Source organism: Canis lupus, chromosome 7 (genome assembly GCF_011100685.1).
Source record: "Canis lupus familiaris isolate Mischka breed German Shepherd chromosome 7, alternate assembly UU_Cfam_GSD_1.0, whole genome shotgun sequence".
Taxonomy (NCBI): Eukaryota; Metazoa; Chordata; class Mammalia; order Carnivora; family Canidae; genus Canis; species Canis lupus.
In genome coordinates this window covers 58,153,857-58,173,636 of record NC_049228.1, presented here as the reverse complement: position 1 = coordinate 58,173,636, position 19,780 = coordinate 58,153,857, and the positions used below count along the sequence as shown (strand labels likewise).

The window sequence follows — 19,780 nt, the reverse complement described above, 5'->3', positions numbered from 1 at the left end:
GCGCTGCCTTCAGCCCAGGGCGTGATCCTGGAGACCTGGGATCGAGTCCCGTCCGGCTTCTTGCATGGAGCCTGCTTCTCCCTCTGCCTGTGTCTCTGCCTCTCTCTCTCTCTCTCTGTGTGTCTCTCATGAATAAATAAATAAAAATTAAAAAAAAAAGATTTTGTGCTATCAAATTCTTATTTTAGAATTGACTAGAGAAAAATAAAATTAAGGTTTTCCTTAATCTGGTTTAAAAGGAAGGCAGAAGAGTTGGACCATAGATTATTCTAGTCAATTAAACAGTCTTTCTGAAAATATAAAACTAAAAATATATTTTGATTATAAAGTTGTACCTTTTCCTCAGTGGTTAATTGCTTTAATTTAAGTGGTTACTTTAAGTCATCATGATTTCTGTTCATACACTTTCAATTTTGTGGATTCTCCTAAGGTCAACTAATTTCCTAATGAATCATATTTTGTATTATGAATTATAATCTATTCACCTAGTGCAGAGGTCAGCAAACTTCTATGACCTTCTAGAGTTTGCAAGTGCCTTATAAGAGAGAGGAAAATCCCTTCCCAGGAGAGTTTTGATTCCTGTGAGAAAATGTTAGCTTATCAAGGGAATTCCAAAAAGAAAAAGATCACCCCAAATTCCATAAAATCTCTATGAAATGAGAACTGTTGGTATGTAGGTGGAGATATGCACGCCAACCGATGTTCAGATAGAAATGGGGTCCAGGGAGACCAGAAGCCAACTTGTGTAGCACAATTCTGTGACAGTGTGATATGAAATTACAAGTAAGATGGCTGGAGGAAATAATTGAGAAAATGTGAATACGCAAATGAGAGGGGTTTGTGCTGCCTGTGTTTAAAAGTATCTTAACTCGTTGGCATTGGGAAATAGGATCAGTAAGGAGTCAGGAAAAAGGAGCAGGCCAACTCACATAACAAGCGTACACAAAGAAAAGGGAATCAAAAGGCATTGACTGGAAACTCTGAAAGATAGAGTTCCCTCATTTGAGAAAAGGAATAGAGTAGATTTAACTAAAGGGAGTTGAATTTACAAGGAACAAAAGGAGTTACAGCTTAGAACAAGATAGAAGATAATAAAAATAATGATGCTCTCACCTCTCTGTACTATGCGATACGTTAACCACTGGCCACATGTGGTTGTTAAATTTAAATGAACTAAAATTAAATGAAGCTAAAAATTCAGTTCCTTGGTCATATAAAGCCACAGTTCATTTGCTCAGTAGCCATAGATGGTTAGTGGCTACTGGATAACACAGAGAACATTTCCATGTCTCAAGAAGTTCTCCTGGACAATGCTACTCTGAAGAAATTAAAATAGTAGGAAAGAGAAAAAGGCAGGGAAAGAAGTGAAAGAAAAGGAATGATGATCCGTAAACTCCCTTTCCCACTTATGCTCCATGTCACTAGTCCTCATGTGACAGTTAAGATAGTCGCCGCTCTACTACAGCAAGGTTCTGACACACCTCCTCTCCGAAGAGCTGCCTGACAAATGCAAGAGTCTAGGTGTTGGGACTCTTGGAGCAGGGCATTGAGTTAAGGGTGGAGCCAGGGTTGGGCTTGAGGAAAGACTATCCAATGCATGAAGAGGGCCTGTGCACAACCTAGTACCATGCCCAGAATTCCAGGTGGATAGAACATTCATGCCATGCAAAGCTGCAAGAGTAGATTCTTTCATCTCTGGTGCTCAGTGAGTCTTCAGCCATTCACGGTCATACAATCCTACTACTAATATATTGCTCAGACTAAGTCATAGGTCGATACTCACATTCTATCTTACTCTACTAAGAGAATTTTAGCCTGACCCTCTCCTTTCATTTCATTTACTCATATCAACCAATTCTTATAAGCATTCTTATTCACCAATACTACAAATGGACATCATAGCACCTTCTCTCTAAGCCCCATGAGGAAGAGCATAATATTTCAAATCACTGTTGAGTAACCTTTTTTGCCACACATCTGTTGTGAAATGACAGCAATTTGTAGAGGTTCTGACCCTCAGAGACACCCTCCCTTTCTGGGACATGGTTAGCATCTTTTTGACCATAATCTACATCTTATCAGATGGGTCTCTTGTTCCACACTGCCATCTCGAGACTTCCTGCCACTCACAATATTTATACCCGACATAGCTGGGTAAAGAGAGGGTAACCCAAGAACATTTGCAAATGCTGCCTTGTGAGAGTCACTCTTCGGAAAGCTCAGGGCTGCATTCAATCTCCCATTTGTGTGTGTGGGCAGCCATTTCTTCAGTGCATTACCCATGTTCTAATTGGCTCACTATCCAGATTCTTGGCTCTGTGCTTGGGACTCGTCATTGCCTTTTCACCCACCTCACCTGCACAGCAGCTTTCCGTGCTTCCATTAGCATTTCAGGCACTGATCTTCATTCGTAAAATGGCCAACAAGATTTTAATTGGTGGCTCTGACTTTTACTATTAATCTGGCTTAGATACTTTAAATTTTGTTTTACTACATTTGAAAAGGGTGAAGTCTTAAAGAGAGAAAAATAATAATTGGGGAGAGAAGATACTCAGAGAAAAAACAGAGGCTTCTCTGGATTCTGGCTGTCCACTTAAAGAGAACTGAGACTTATGCAGGGGACCTTATCATTGTAAGTAGCATAGTTTTGCTTGTTTGGATTAATTCTTTTTAAAAAAAAAAAGAACCCTCACTCTTAACATCAGCAAATTTTCTGGTTCTTTGATAATATCTTTAAAAAGTGACTGAATATTTTCTAACATCCACTGAAATGGAAAGCTTTTGATTTTTGATTAAGACCTGAGCGTCTGGTTATGAGTATGAACCGGATAATCTGTTTTGAATATCAGCCTCCAGACTATACTTGGGTTTTTAAGAATGAAGGAGCTTAAACTACCTGTAAATAGAGCATAGGGGGCAAAGTCCCTATCAATTGTATCACTCTCCATCCCTCTGATCATTTTAAATGCCTGACACTGAAAACCTTCATCAAAGGAGTGAATCTTCCAACCCCACAGAGAGCTGCCTTTCAGCTGGAAGAAGGGTGTGTCCTGAGCTTTTACCGGGAGCAATGATGATCTTGTCAAGCATTTCACGGAGACCAGCCCAAGTTTTTAGGGTGGGGATCTAGACTGGTTATACGTACCTTGTGCTCTTCTCCCAGAGAAGGCAGAAACACCTCAAAGCCTGCATGTAAGAACATCTACTGAGAAATTATTTTAATCAGACACCAGTTGATTGGGGGAAAGAAAAAAGAACAGAGAACAAACAAAACTCTCTTGGTCTTGGATGTAAGAGAACCCAGCTGCAATGGACTGGCACTTTTTAAGAACAGCCACAGTGCTGCTCATTTTTCTGGTAAGTGGATTCTGTTAGAAACCCTCATAATCATGCTCATTGTAAACAAGGGAGAACTTTTTAGAAAGTGTTATTTAGTATTATTTCTAACCTAAACCCATTAAAAGTTTATGTTAATGACATGGTGATTTTACGAACTAGATTTTTAAGTAGTGTTTCTCTCTTTAATTGAAGACTCGAGCATATTAACGCATCAGTGTTAACTCATCATATCACATCTCTGACACTGAAGTCAGTGCTAAGTCATGCTGGGAAAATACTAAATTTGGAAAAGTCTTATCACCACTTGATAGCATTTTGTTGTTCAAATTATTTTTTGCAGGTGGGCTCGTAAACTAACATCGCTGCTGTGTCCTGATCTTTACCCTAAACATTTTCTCATTCTCTGGGTATCTTTACTGGAAGATTCACTATAATTTTAAAGCATAAATATAGGATACATATAAATTTAAATCATAGCAGTTTGTGACTGGCCTCACAATCCAAATAATCTCATCAGTTCTATATGTGGTTGGTATCCATATCACTGATAGCAAAAGCCCCACAATGCTAAACTATGATTTTATTTAAAACAACATTTTTTAACCTCAAAAAACATGGCAGTATGGGAGATTTATAAATGATAAAATGATATAATAAGTGAAGGAATAGCTGTAATTAAGGAGTAAGTATAATTATTATGATACTGGTTCTTACTACTGGAAAGTAATGATCGTGATATAAAAGTTGTATATTTGATGTTTAGACAAATATAATGTGATGCTTTATCACTGTCTCCCTTATACGTTATTAATTTTCTCTTTTTAGAGATAACTAAGATAACAGTAGGTGTCATATCAAATTTCATACAGGTTGGAGAATTTTAAATCATAGTCTTTCTCACAGGAAAGTTAATGTAATCCAAAGAGGCAAGTGCCAGATAAATCACCCTCCAATTTGGCAGGATGTAGTGCTGTGGTTCATATTTGTTTCTACTTGCTTAATTTTTGAACTGGATTGTTGGGTTTCTATAATAACAAGTTAGACCTTTGAATCAAAGTATGCTGGTTAGTTTGAATTCAGTTTATTAAGTAAGAGAGGTAATACCAGTGGATTTGTTACAGATAAGCATCAATAAGCTGGTAGTTTTTCTTCCAAACTGGCTTCAAAGACCAGCCCTGTATCATGAACTTTTTAAATGGATCTTTAGGATCAGTTAATATCATAATTTGGGATGTGGTAGGGATTAACAAGCACTGTACCCTATGTTATTTGAGCATAGGGACAGCTGTATATCGCAAGGTAATTAAATACTTTTATTTTTAATTTCATATAAAGCTGATCCATTAAGGCCTATTCTAGTTTCAGTTGATTAGAGTTTATTCATATGCTTCGTGCTTTCATTAAATGTATAAAATATCTCATTTCTTTATTTTTATATTGTTTCTAATTAATTACATCCTATGAAATTCCTTTAAACACTGTCAAATTAGTCATTCTTCATAAAATGTATCATTTTATCAAAATCATGTATTCTCATTGACCTTTCTTTGTAGAAAAGCTTTCTGGACATTTACACTTTATTTTCTAAGTTTGGATAGTTTTGGTTTTTTGGTTTGTGGATTGTTTCCTTATTGCCATATTTTACTTTGGAATCAATCATAAGTTTCTCCTCCATCTTATGAAAATTATCTCTCTCAAATAAATAAATAAAATCTTTTAAAAAATAAAATAAAATATTTTCCCCTGAAAATTAACTACCACTATAGTGGTAAACTCTTCCACTTGCCTTTCTGCTAGCCTCACCATGAAGATTTGCTTTTACAAAAAAAAAAAAAAAAAAAAAAGTCTTTATTCTTCTCTGCTGAAAGTCTATAATAAGTGAAAATCTACATTAGGGAGCATACTTGGACATACTTGGACAATTTTTAAAACCTTTAAGACATTTAAACTGGTCATATCTTTAATGCAAATCCATTTGAGAGCTGAGCAGCCATCTATTTACATGTACGTCATGTAATCGGTTTAATATACCTGAAAGTTTAGGCTTTGTTCAGATTAGTGAGTTAGATCAAGGAGAATAAAGCTGAAAGATCTGTTCTTAAAACAAGCAAGCTGGTCACAGGACTACTCCGTTATTTAGACAAGCCTCCTAGAAAGACAAGAGCTTACACCTGTTATAACACTGCAAGCCAAAGAAATGTTACTGGACCCTCATTTATTTTTCTTTCTTTTTCTGTAGCTGCTAAATTAGCGTATTGAAAAGGGAGGATGTGGAATGCATTCGAGACCACAGAACAATGTCACTGAGGTAGCATACCCAAGAAATCTCTGTGAACGGTTGTAACAATGAGATAATGTATGGCAGGGCCCCACTGTAGGAAAGCAAAATAGATGCAGTATAATTTTTTTTATGCAGTAGAATTTCTATAGTTCTAATGATTTCTGAAAATTATTCGCAACTTTGCCAGATTCAATTAGTCACCACACATCAGTACAAACTCAAGGTGTCTTTTTATAGAAAGGCAAACTTCTGCAGCTTATACCCCAAGAACAAATAAATCTATCTTTACTGATTTCCAAGAATATCATGCTCTTGCATGGTTAATACTTGCCTTCAAAAGAAAACCTCTAAACAAAAAGAAAGAAAGAACACCTCTGGCCAGCTGATAAACCAGCTCCACAATTTCACTTAACTGAAATAAATTAGGATAGAAGCAGGAGTTTCCAAAGTATTTCTCAGCGTGCAGGTTAAAATACACAGAAAAAATACATACTTCATTACATAGTTCATCAACTTACTTGAACCAGACATTTTAAATTTCCATAATTGTGTTCATTGATGCTTAAAGCAAGAGAAGGGCTAACAAACTAGTACAGACCAAACAGAAAAAGGGAGGATTCTTTATGTTTTCTTTTGCACATAGTATAGTGATGCTAATTATAGACAACAGTATGTCAGTAAAATATTTTATAGAAAATGAAGATATTTTTGCTCACCTGTTCGATAAAATTTACAACTTGTGTTTTTTTAGCTTTATTTATTTATTCATGAGAGACACAGAGAGAGAGAGGCAGAGACATAGGCAGAGAGAGAAGCAGTCTCCTTGCAGGGAGCCTGAGGTGAGACATGATCCCAGATCCCGGGATCACGACCTGAGTCTAAGGCAGGCACCCAACCACTGAGCCATCCAGGCATCCCAAAATTTATAATTTGTATTTCAGGAAAACCATTTCCATTTCATAGTGTTCTTAAAAGCTTTATTATTTCACTGCAGATATAGGATCAGCATCTTCTTGCACCTTTGTAAAAACAGGAACTACAAATTTCCCATCATTTAATTGGTTGCCACAGAGTAAAACATTTTGCCACGCCCAACTTAGGTAACAGAAAAACCAAAAGCATTGAGAGATGCTGTCTCAATAAATTTGAAGGCCTGGCCCCTAAGGGACAAGGTTCACCTTTTTAACAAGGCTGATGAATGTAGAAAAGAAAACACTCTTGTCTATACCCAGAGCACATAATTTCTGGTAACTCTTTCTCCACTATACATTCACCAAGGACATCGGTGCCGAGTATCCCATTTCCTAACAGGTATTGCCTAAGGAATAAGCAGAACGCATGCTCAGCATTGCAGTTACTTATTATGCTTCTGTCAATGAGGGAACGCCCTACAGAGTGCTGGGACATGCCACTCTTGGTGGTTTGCTTGCCCTGCGAATTCCTTTAAAGGACTTAGGCAGGTCGAAGTAGTTTTAATGCCATTGGCTACTGATCTATATTTTCAATTGGTCCATGAGAATAGGGTGCAGCCTTTTACACTTGGCTAATGAAAAACTGCATCTCTACAAATTAATGGCTGCCGGTGGCTCATAAAACTACTTGACTGTAAGTTATTTGAGGGCAGATTCTGTGTCTGATTCATTTTTGTATCCTTTGTAGTGCCTCGCACCAGGGCAAGACTGCTCACTAGATGTTTAATCACACAAAGTAGGGGCATCAGAAGGCAATTTGGGGATAGTTTATATTTCTCTCCCCCTACACATTCCAAAAAGTGATCAAGAAATTAAACATAGAAATAATAAGGTTGAATTTCCCTAACACTTATTTTTATGGTGTTTTATTACATTTACTTTACATTTCATCTAAGGTTTGCCACAGTATTTTTTAGGGCTTAAGCCCTTTCATCCAGCCTTGAAGCCACTTAATATACATTCAATACATATTTTTGTCAAATAAATAAATAAACCAATAGCAAATAAGAAAACTCAACTTATCAAGGTATATCAACTCCAAACTGATAGTAATACAAAGACAAAACAGGAGTTTTTTAAAAAGAAGCAAATTATTATATTTTGGCTCTGTCTCAAGTTCATCCTTATGATGTAAAATACAGTTATCAAATATGTCAGCATTTGATGCTTAACAACTGGCAAGTGGCTATGGAAGACCATCTCCCAATTATTATATACAAGAGGTTTGCCTCATAGAAATTACTTATTACTTTCAAGACCATTTTATTGTTTGCAAAGAAATGTAAACCTCAGTATCAAAAGAGAAAAAATGACCTAAAAATGAGTTTAATTAGAGAACCATTGAAATTAGCATGCAATTTAGTGTCCTGTGGATTTTTTTTTTTAATATATGTGGATTGGCTCTTTAAATAGAAATGAAGGAAGGACATTGAGGATGCACTTCAAGTGAATTATATTCACTACTTTCTTAGAATGTTTGAATTAGAAAGGGCTTTAGTCTCATAAGTAGCCAATGAAACAGAGGCACAGAGGGACACACCCAGTAGACAAGAGAGATGAGATATGCTCAGCTTAATAATGCCTGTATTCATTTTTAAGTGAATCTCCATCATAAGCCTCCATAGTACCTATTTCCAACTCATTTAGGAATCCAAACTGCTCCCCTGATTATACTTACTCTACAGATAAGGTCTAGATCAATCAGATGATGTCCTTCAACTACCTCTTACAGTCTACTGATTTTAACCTCCATCCTTCTTCTCTTCCTTACCCTCTCTCCTTTCTTTCTGCCAATTCTCTCCTGCTCTGTTACACTCCTACCAAGTACTTTCTTTTTGAACCTCTCTTTCAAATAAAAATCTCCTACTTTTTTCTTTCTTCACCTTCAAAAATCCACATGTCCCTCTCCCAGAGTATTTCCTTGGATGCCATATCTCATTTTACCATCCCGTCTCTGTTTCCTTTTGTAGTCCAATTTCCTGGAAAAGAAGCCATCTTTATATCCCCTTCCCCTCCCGTTTATTCCTCAATCCCTTTCAGTCAAGAAGGACCCATTCCATCAAACTGAAAGGATACTTCTGGAGGTCACACAAAACCTCGGGATTCATTCCACTCCAGGATTTTAAGTCATCTGACACATGTTCACATCCCATATCTCTTTCAGTTCTCCCTTCCTTTGACATCTGGAACATTGCATTATATTTTCTTCCCACTTTGGCCACTTCTTTTCTCTTTTTCTTTTTGCTTGTTTCTGTTGCTGTTCCCTATTCTATAAATGTAGGAATTCCCCTTGTTTCATGCTCGGCCAGAGGCTGTTTCTTTGTTGTATTCCCTACTTTAGGGTCTTCAAATTCTCCCATGATTTAAACTGTCCAACCTGAGCAGATCATATGAGATCTGAACATTGTTCATGGTGCTGATACATATTTCAAATTGCTAAGCACCTTCACCTGGCCATTTCTCTAGCATCTCAAAGTCCATGTGTTCTAATCTGCTACATTCTGCTACTGCCTTGCGCCTCACCTCTTAGTTTGAAACTGCCATCACTTGAGATTCTTCTTTCTCCTGACTCCCATGTCCTATTTGTTCTCAAGTCCCATCCATTTCAATTGTGTGGAATTTCTGCCTTGATCTTCCCTGTCTGTTACCACTGTCACACTGTCACAGCTTCTGTTCCTCCCTGCCTCATCTCTGGTCTGTTTTGATGTGGAACACTCAACTACTTGTGGCCTATAATCCTGCCTCTTTCTACCACCTGTGGACAGAATAATCTTTTAAACCCACAAGTTTACCATGCCTTTTCCATGATCAAATAACTGATATTTTCCTACTGCACACAGGGATTATGTGTTAGAATTGGAAAGTAACTTTATATAATGTATTCTCCCTCTCATTTTACAAATGAGAAAACTAAGGCTTAGAGAACTTAAGAATTACATTGAAAGCTTTCTGACTCTACAAAGCACTATTTTTATCTCATTATTTTGCCTTTGAAAGTCCAAGAGTGACTTTGTTTCATCGCTTATTCTAGACTCTGAGCAAAACAATAAGGCTATGTCAACACAACATATTTTTAAGCAGACTTGGCAGTTTCTTAATTACTAATTCAATTGGGAGCCTGACACTATGGTGAAACTTACTTGGTCTTCTGCCTAAATTGCCTCTCATGGGAAAAAGAATGACCCAGCTTCATAAAGTTGGAAGGTTTATTAGTCACCAGGCATAGTTCTCCAAAACAAACAGTAGGCTCTGACACTTCAGTGTGGAAGGGAAGTGCAAGACAGAGAACACATGCCTACATAACTCTGTAGCTATGAAGAAATGGCTTCCAAATAGACAAATAAGGTATCCCTACACCCCCGTTCCATATCCACAAGTGGGAGAGAGATAGAGTTCTCATGAGTCCACAGGTAGCATGAAGTAACATCATCTTAATTCTGTACCTGAGAGGGACTCAACAATAACATTTGAGTTACTTATCTAAACCATTTGAACCATCTACTTCTTTTCCCCCTGGAATCACTATTGTTGTTGTTGTTGTTATATATGGACATTCCTGTTAGGCTAACATGAGATGAGATTAAAATCAGAATGTTTTGAATTCTCAAAGTTGTATTGTCAATTTTCCATAGTATAGCTTATTTAATAATTTAGTTGGAATAGGCTATCTTGCATTTTATTGTAAAACCCATATCACAAGCACAAATTTAGGCTGAATTGTATTGGATGATATTTAGCCATAAATTTGTATCCCAAACTCAATTTCCTCATCTGTAAAATGGAGATAATGAAATTATAGTATTGACCACCTGTATTTGTGAAGATTGAAGGCATGGATTTCTCTAAACACACTATCTAGTAATTAGTCACTATTCAGTGCATTGTAACAGTGATAATAATAATCAACATTAAATATATACCATAAGAATATAATTCCTATAAAAAAATCTCTTCACACTACTCTCATTAACCAAAAAATAGGTATTTTCCTGAATTATCAATTATAACAATTTTTGAAAAATATGCACTTGGAAACCAAAATTTTATTTTTATCTAATGGTGAGATTGAAATTATAAAAAGTAACTTACTCTATCTTGAAGTTTCTATTATTAGTATTTTTAAAATGCAAGCTTCAATTTCTTCTATCAGTGATGCAGATGAAGTCTAATTGTGATAATAAATTCATACGTTGCAGTTCTGAAAAAATTCAACTAGAAGTTGAAAATTTCTTAATTAGAGAGAAATAAAAACCAAGGATTTACATTATCTTTAATGACTTGAAGTGCAAGTTAAAACTTAATAAATGCAAATTAACCTTTACATCTACACCTAATTTTTAGATAGGTATTTTACTCTGTCTTAAGTATACTGACATTTTAAACTTAATATATAAAATCCATCTTTTTAGAAATGCTTTTGGGTTTTAGAGAAAAGTAATTTAAATTATCCTGATCTTTCACTACAAATCATATGTAAAGATCAAGATCAAGCTGAAATAAGGCAGAGCTCTACTTGAGTAGTAGCTCATTTGTTGAACAGGGAAAGTGTTTAATGCTGGAGAAGAGATTGCTAGAAGTTGCTTACCCACTAATTTGTCCCTACATGCCTACAATTTCTTCTCCTTGCTATGGAAGGATGCATTTATATCTTTTTTTTTTTTTTTTTTTTTTTTTTTTTTTTTTTTTAGGGCTAGCATAAAACATCAAACAGGAACTCATTTTTATAAAAGAAATCATTTGCGTGTTAGAACTTTTTATTCTCATATTTCAAAGCAAATCTATCATCTTAAGATTTTCAAAATACTAGAAAATCTCCCATTTAGAATTAGAATATGAAGGAGCAAATACTCTGAAACCTGTCAGATACTTTCAGTTCTATATGCTTTCTTTACTCTACTTTTTTTTTTCTATTTCCATCTATGGCTATTCAGATCCTGAAACTATAGTCAAAAGCTTAAGTATCTTAACTTACTGTTGAATATTACAGAATAGCATCAGAATAGCTCCTTAAGTGCAAGATTTATGAAGAAAGCCTAAATTTCCAACCCTCACTCCTCTTGCGTTCAATGTCTTAGGTCATATGATAATACATATCTGTGTAGGCGAAGAATGAAAGAGGTTAAAAAATAAAAGTAATTAAAAAGACAGGCATAACTGAAAAGTAAAGACAAAAAGAAAAGGAATCTATAACATCATCATTATACCTGGGAGATAAGCTAGATCCATCTCTATCTGGACTGATAAAATAATTCTAATGACTCACAAGATTTATTTGATTTTTAAATGATTGGATAACATGAATTGTAAAGCACTTAATGAAAATTAACTGTTGCGATTATTTTGTATTTTATAGGTGGTGGTGGAAATTAACAGTGAATTTCGAATCCAGGTAATACACAGCAAATCTATTTTTTTCCAAATTAGAAATAAGGAAAATAGTTTGGAAGTAACAACACATTTTCAAAGAAAATTCATCCTAATAAGTAAAAAATGAAGGTTATGCTAAAATTAATAGATTATCAAAGTTACCAATTTTCCTAATTGAACATCCTCTCTTTCTAATATTACAATTACCCTCTTCTCCAAAAACTTCAGTGGCATGTGAATTATGAATAAAAGTTAATAGATACTACTACTTTATCATGCCTATTCAAGGTAAGAGATTACAACACTAAAAATGGCACCATCAAGTGGCATTCAATCAGGAGGCAAAAACGTGAATGGATCAAGTTCGCTGCAGCCTGTCGTGAAGGTGAAGACAATTCAAAGAGGAACCCAATCGCCAAAGTAAGTATCAACACCAAAGCATAAAATCAAAAATCAGAATGGATGGGGTTAAGTTTCAAAAGAGCCTATCTTTTAAATATTTTATAAATATAACTCACTGAGAATTTATCATACAAAACAGAAGTATAGTCACTCATAGTATGAAAACTGAAGCCATTAAAAAGATAAATTAAGAAATTTAGGCACTGGGTTAAACAGTTAAACATTGACGTGCCTCATTGGTAAAATAAGTATACATGATCATAATTTATCCCCAATTCTAGGTAGAAAAATACAGTGATTTAAATAATGAATTTAACACTTAGCACACTCAGAGGGAGTATTTAAATGTGTATTCTTTCTGCCTTGATCTATTAGAATTGAATTTCTACTTTTGGCTTTTTTTAAGTAAGAATTCACAATGTACCCTGTTTCATACTCCCTTTCATTTCCCTTTGTTTTCCTTTGTATAAATACACACACACACACTCACAAATATATCCCCACACACAGATTCACACACAGATACATATACATACATAGACACATATACAATATACGCAAACATTCAGACAGATATACACTCTCCAGTTAGATATGCTTAGAGTCATACAACATTGCATTTCAAAGAATGCAATGAATCCAGCTTCAATAAGCCATTTATTTGGGCGAAATTTCCTTATTTTCTGATAATACATCTTCCCCATTTTCAGAATTAAGGGCTTCTACACAGAGTCAGATAAGTCTTGTCACCTACATAAAACTACTTAAAATTTTCTTCTAAAACTACATTTTTAAAATTGTTTGGATCAAGAGATCAAAGTTATATAAAGACAACACTGGTAAACTGGAATTACCTACTCTAGTGCCAGTGCTAGCACAAAGCCTGAAAATAATATGATCAATTATAAATGTGGAAAGAAAGAATGAATAAATGAATGAATGGATGGATGATGACTACCTTGTCCTGGGTTTATTAAAGTGGTATGTTATTTTTTTCTTATTTGGTATAAATAGAAATTGAGTTTCTTTTATTAGATTGCTTGCTATTATGGAAAATACTAGAGTTGAAACTAGAAAAATAACTATTTCCAGCATTTCCCAAAAGATAACAGGTACTGACATTCTACAGTTCTCAAGAAAGATAGGCATGTTTATCAAACATCATGTTGATAAACATCAAATGTTTATCAAACCTAGCACTTTTTATTTGTTCTCTGTAATATTTTCACCTGTGCTTTCTCTGCAGATTCATTCAGATTGTGCTGCAAACCAGCAAGTTACATACCGCATCTCTGGAGTAGGAATTGATCAGCCACCTTATGGAATCTTCATCATCAATCAAAAAACTGGTGAAATTAATATTACATCCATAGTTGATCGAGAGATCACCCCTTTTTTCATTGTGAGTTGGCTCCACACCAATATATGTGTTAAGCCTTAAATTATTTTTAGAATATTTTAAGCTCAGATCATATTTGATTTGATTTCAGGAATCCCAATATAATTTTTGGTTGTCTCAATTCATGAGCATCTTATGACCCAACAGAAACAAATAGATTAAGAGAAATGTCTTGCTGAAATGCCTTAGCAAAAAATGTTAGCTTCTGGTTTGTCCCCAGTGGCAAACTAGAATATTTTTTTTGGAAGGGCAGGGACCTAACTCTTACTTCTTTTTCTTTAATTCAGCTGAGAATATTGTTTCTCTTTAACTCCGTTGTCAAGTGATGATTTTTGAGCTACTATGGGAGGCTCTTCTGAGTAAACATACTTTATTATAAATTCACATTGCTCCAGCTCACCTGAGCTAGAAGGTGCTTTGGAAAAACTCCCATTCATCCTTAATTTAATCACACATCCATTCTGGACAGTGGCTGTGACATAGCTGCAAACCCACAACCTCATTAGCACTTAAAGCAGCTGACCTGATGATCAACTTCGTTAAAAGTCTGAGGCCTTCCATTACACACTCCCACAATTTTCTCTCCCCCGGTTCAGAAATATTCTGCATTAAATCCAAAAACAGGATTCATTTCCTACTTCTTCCCACAGTTTATCCTCAAGAAATTTCCATTGTTCCATAATTACCTGTTTCTTCAAGCACCTTATTCTACCAATTTTATTTTTCGTCTCTCTTATGCTTGTTCCTTGGCTGCTTCCATTTCCATTTATCATCATGGTCGACACTTGTTAATATTTAGAAAAAAAGGAAATACAGAAAACCCTTCTTGATCTTGTAGGCTCTTCAATGAAAACCTCACCCACCCATCCCCCCCAGACACCTTCAAATAGTAAGGGATGCTTGTGCTTTGTGTCATTACTGCTTACTGTGTATTCCTTAGGCTGCTTTAATTCCTTAGTCTTCTATTCCAAACCTATATTCCTGTCTTATTTCTGACAATGTTTGCCCACAAACTCTCTAGGTCAGCATGTCAACCTATTAGCTTTTCTCGAAGCACAAGGCATTTCTATAGTACAAGTAAAACAGCATACATTATACTTACATACCCTTCATATAGAAGTAATAATAACAACAGCAATAATAATACAAATACCCACAAAGTTACCACCTAGCTAATGAATACTACCTTTCTTTGAGCCCCCCCATGTGACTCTCCTTTACCCCATCCTCAAAGCCAATAGCCGCTACTCCTAATTTCAACAATGCATTTTCACTACTCTGCTTCTTTCCTCACATAAATTCCTTTTCTTGGAACATCTTGTCAAATCCCAGCTCCACTTTTTGGAATTCTCTCTCAAGATCTTTCTCATTCATTACATCCTCCTATTCTTTAAGTAACTTATCATGTTACCTTTTCTCAAATGGTATTTTGAGTTTGTATTTGCCTCCCCTTATTGATCATAGGTACTGCTTGTACCTACAGTCTAGTAGGAAATAATATGTCTTACTTTTTTTGGTTACCCTCAGTGCCTAGTATAGTATCCAAACAAAGTAAGAACTTAATAAATATCTGTTGCAGGATGCCTGGGCGACTCAGTGGTTGAGTGTCTGCCTTTGGCTCAGGGTATGATCCTGGGGTCCTGAGATCGAATCCCACATCAGGCTCCCCACAGGGAGCCTGTTTCTCCCTCTGCCTGTCATCTCTGCCTCTCTCTCTCTGTTTCTCATGAATAAATAAAATCTTTAAAAAATAAAAAATAATAAAAATAAATAAATAAACATCTGTTGCACCAAATAATTATTCTTATCTTCTCTCCTAGATCTATTGCCGGGCTCTGAATTCACTGGGTCAAGATTTAGAGAGGCCTCTTGAGCTCAGAGTCAGGGTTCTGGATATAAATGACAATCCTCCAGTATTTTCTATGTCTACTTTCGTAGGACAAATAGAAGAAAATTCTAATGCAAGTAAGTAATCCATTTTATTAAGTAAACAAGAATACGTTGACTTCCAGATCACTCTTCACAGCCAGGCAATGAGATACCAAACTAAGAAGGTACTACTTCATCATGAATGTAAGAGACTAAGTACAGAAAACCATCCAGAACAGAAAGTCATTCTCAGTCTCCATAACAGCTTTCCCTTCAACTGTGGCAGCAGCTCCAGTTTGGCATACCCAAGGAGCAACTACAAAGAAATAAGAAGGGTTTTTTCATGTAACTCATACATCAGCTTTTTTTTAGATTCCTAAGGAGAAATCCCAAAATACTTTGTACAGTGGTGGCAGGGGCACTGGGAGGAGATTTAGCCTCCTAATCTGGCTGCTCTGAAGGGCAATTTCAACCATTTCTGTTCATACTGCCTTTTTTATTATTATTATTCATTTGAGAGAGAGAGAAAGAGCCCGAGAGCACGAGTGACAGTGAGAAGAGAGGCAAAGGCAGAGAATTTTCAAGCAGACTCCCACTGAGTGTAGAACCCTATATGTGGCTCGATCCCAGAACCCAAGAGATCATGACCTGGCAAAAATCAAGAGCCAGACCAGATGCCCAACTGACTGAGCCACCCAGGCACCCCCCCCAACCTTTTTTTTTTAAACCTATTTTAAAGTCATTAGTAGAAATCATTTCCAGATGATCTAGCTTTTGACCAAAATCTTCAAGATAAACACTAAACAAGCATCATTTTCCCTTTTTATATAAGATGAAATAAATACAGGTCTTGCTTACTTTTTACTCAAGTTACTGATTTTATGTATTTGAAATAGACTAGAAACTTAATCCTGTTCGGCCCACCATGCATATTGAAAACTATTGTTTGAAGTGGGGTTAATTGAGGGGTACCAGAAAACCTATAAACTAGATAGAGCATTTACCTGAACGAGCTTTGGTGATCTAAAGGTACAATGTCCTCCTTATGGATTACTGTAAATGGCAACATCTTAACTGTAAATATTCAGCCACTTGAGAAAATCAATTGCCTAGCATACCAGTAAAGAATGTCCTAAATATATTAAAAATAGCAGAGATGATTCTCATATGAATTCAAAACTTCAAGTTATCATAGTTACTCTTAACCTGAGTGGTATATTTCTTATAAATTCCCAAAATCCTGACATTTTACTTTTATTCATTAAAATACTATACCTATTTTTGAATAGGTATCCATTCTAAAATACCATCCTAAAAGTGTTGTAAAAATTTACAGAATATGGTAAGTAAAAAATTGAATAGAAATCAATTCATTGTTTTCCATGGTACCATTCTTGAGGCAAGCACTATCATTAGTTACTTAGATATATATGTTTTATGCTTATATAAACATGCTTTTGGAAACAACTGGGAACATATTTTACATATTAATACATAATGTAAATTTTTGTTTAAAAATATTTTTAACATTTTTCCATATTAGGAAATGAAGATGTCTTCATTACTTTTAATAGCTGCATTGGATTTTTTGTATGCATGTATCATAATTAATTGCTTACTGAAAATATTTTAAAAGAATGCTGAAATGAATTACATAAACACACACAGAGATTGAGAGAGAGAATGAGAGGGAGAAAGTTCAACTCTTTCATGAATTCAGTGAGGACAGTACTATTATCATCCCCATTTATAGAGTGGAAACTGAAGCCAAAATCATAGAGAGTTGAGAGTCTTTAGTTGAGAGAGTTGGTCTGACTTTAATATCACCATTAGATTGTAGTGAAATAAAATGATATTATACTCGATAAATCACTGAACGCTGATAAATCATTGAACACTACATCTGTAACTAACTGTGTACTTTATGTCGACTAATTGAATTTAAATTAAAAAGAAAAGGATTACACTAAAATGAGAGAAGGAAAATCAGAGTAAAACATTTCTTTATTTTCTAACTATCAGTAATGTGTAAATTCCTGGTAAAATGTGATCTTTTTGTCAAGGCAAAGGTATAGAAAGGAGTTAAATTAATGATATGTTGGAGAAGTAGAAAGGAAAATGGTAGTGCGGGACACCTGGGTGGCTCCACAGTTAAGCGTCTGCCTTCAGCTCAGGTCATGATCCCAGAGTCCTGGAATCGAGTGCCACATCGGGCTCCCTGCATAGAGCCTACTTCTCCCTCTGCCTGTGTTACTGCCTCTCTCTGTGTGTCTCTCATGAATAAATAAATAAAATCTTTAAAAAAATGGTAGTGCATACATTGTACAGACCAACCAACCCTAACACCTTGTTAAAAAAGCAATGTACTATATTATAATGAAAATGCAAACTGTCCATTTGCAACCAATTTTTCTTGATTTCTAGATACTCTGGTGATGAGACTCAATGCTACTGATGCAGATGAACCAAATAACTTGAACTCAAAAATAGCCTTCAAGATCATAAGACAAGAACCTTCTGATTCACCAATGTTTATTATCAACAGAAACACTGGAGAAATTCGTACAATGAATAATTTTCTAGACAGAGAGGTAATATTGTTTTTCTTTGAATGGTTAGTTTCAAAGGAAGTAATTCTAAAAGCAAGAGTACCTAAGAAAGAAAAAGAAGACAATATGTTTAATTTTTAAATTATATAACCTTTTCATATAATGGTAATGATATAAGAAATATCTTCCAAATGAAATACATTAATATATTTCATAGTGAAATACTTAAATACATTTTAAACTGTTATTTCTCATTCAATCCTACTTGATATTTCTCTCAATTTAAGAAAACTATATTCTGAAAGTACACAAGAATATACATAAGGCGGAGGCACAGCTGTACTCTTCTTTTAAAAGTGTGATCTATAATGAAATAAATTTAAGAAACAATTGCTATTATGTCCCCCATCTTGGTAGGTCGCAATGCATGAACATGGTAGAAGCTCCAAGCATTCTTACAGGCTAAGAAATTTATTTATCTTTCTTTAACCCAGAATATCCTAAGCTCATCTGAATATGAGCCAACAGAACTCTTCTTTTTCCTTCCTATATCTCACCTACTGACAGCCCAGATTATTTTTGGAAATTAATCAAAATGATGGATAGCAATTGAGTAACATTCAGACAAATCTTTTCACTTACAAATAATATAATTAGTGATAGTTAGCAAGTTAGAATCAGCATGGTTTCTATTAATACCATATGGTCCCATTATTTAATACAAAAGTATCAATTTTTTTATCATTTTTAAAATACTGATAGGATTTACCTGATCTGTATTTTAGAGATATAAATGAAGTTTTATTTTTGAATTGATAATTAAAATTTATTTTAATTATTATAGTTATTTTGAATGAGATCTGTTCAATCTCATGAACAGAGACTGTTAATGACTGTGAACACTGTTAATGACCCCTAGGTTTATAATAAATCAGATGATTTTCACACTTCTTAATGATCCAAATCCTATCAGTTTCTAAGTTACCTCTATCTTCTTTTTCACTTGTTCAAAAATAACCACTAGAAGAAATTTACTATTTACTTTTTCTCTCTCAAACTTCCTTAAAGGGGCCAGTGGGATTCCTTTCATACAAGAGTTTTAGTAGTGAAGAGATCTAAAAATGAAAGGAACTCTGTAGTCACTAGCAAGCCACCAAAGCAGACATTTTGAACCTAGAGTCCATGGAGAGACCTCAAGATGTCCCTAACAAAGAATCTTCTAAAATTATATCCACAATTTTGAATAAGGATGTGTGTATACACGTGTGTGTGAAAGGCTTCTCTGCTTTTGCTGACTTCTAAAAACTTAAGCACCATTGAGTAGAATCAAGAAGATAGAATTATCAATGACTCCACTGCTTCAGCCCACCATCCTGCCTCCCAGAAATGCAAACCATTTGTTATCTCTTTATTTTCTTGTACATTTCAGGGCTGATTATTTACAGCATGGAATTTTCATGTCATAAATTCTTGATAAACCTAATCTCTCTCCTCCTAAGCATTTTGGTCCACTTTACCCTTTATAAACTTTTTTCAACCTCTGGACATGAGGCCTTTAAATGTGTTTTCTTTTAAATGATGCTGGATAAGCATTGCTGGAAAT

General features: G+C 35.1%; 1 protein-coding gene across 1 annotated transcript in view; it reads left to right on the top strand.

Moving 5' to 3' along the window:
• The first annotated feature begins 3,299 nt into the window (after positions 1-3,299).
• The window catches only part of DSG1 (desmoglein 1), a 32,923-nt gene continuing 16,442 nt past the window's right edge, over positions 3,300-19,780 (top strand). The window contains 6 exon segments of the mRNA NM_001002939.1: positions 3,300-3,357; positions 11,945-11,980; positions 12,247-12,378; positions 13,607-13,762; positions 15,580-15,724; positions 18,053-18,219. Of these exon segments, the coding sequence (NP_001002939.1) occupies positions 3,310-3,357; positions 11,945-11,980; positions 12,247-12,378; positions 13,607-13,762; positions 15,580-15,724; positions 18,053-18,219 (684 nt within the window). The 5' untranslated portion in view covers positions 3,300-3,309.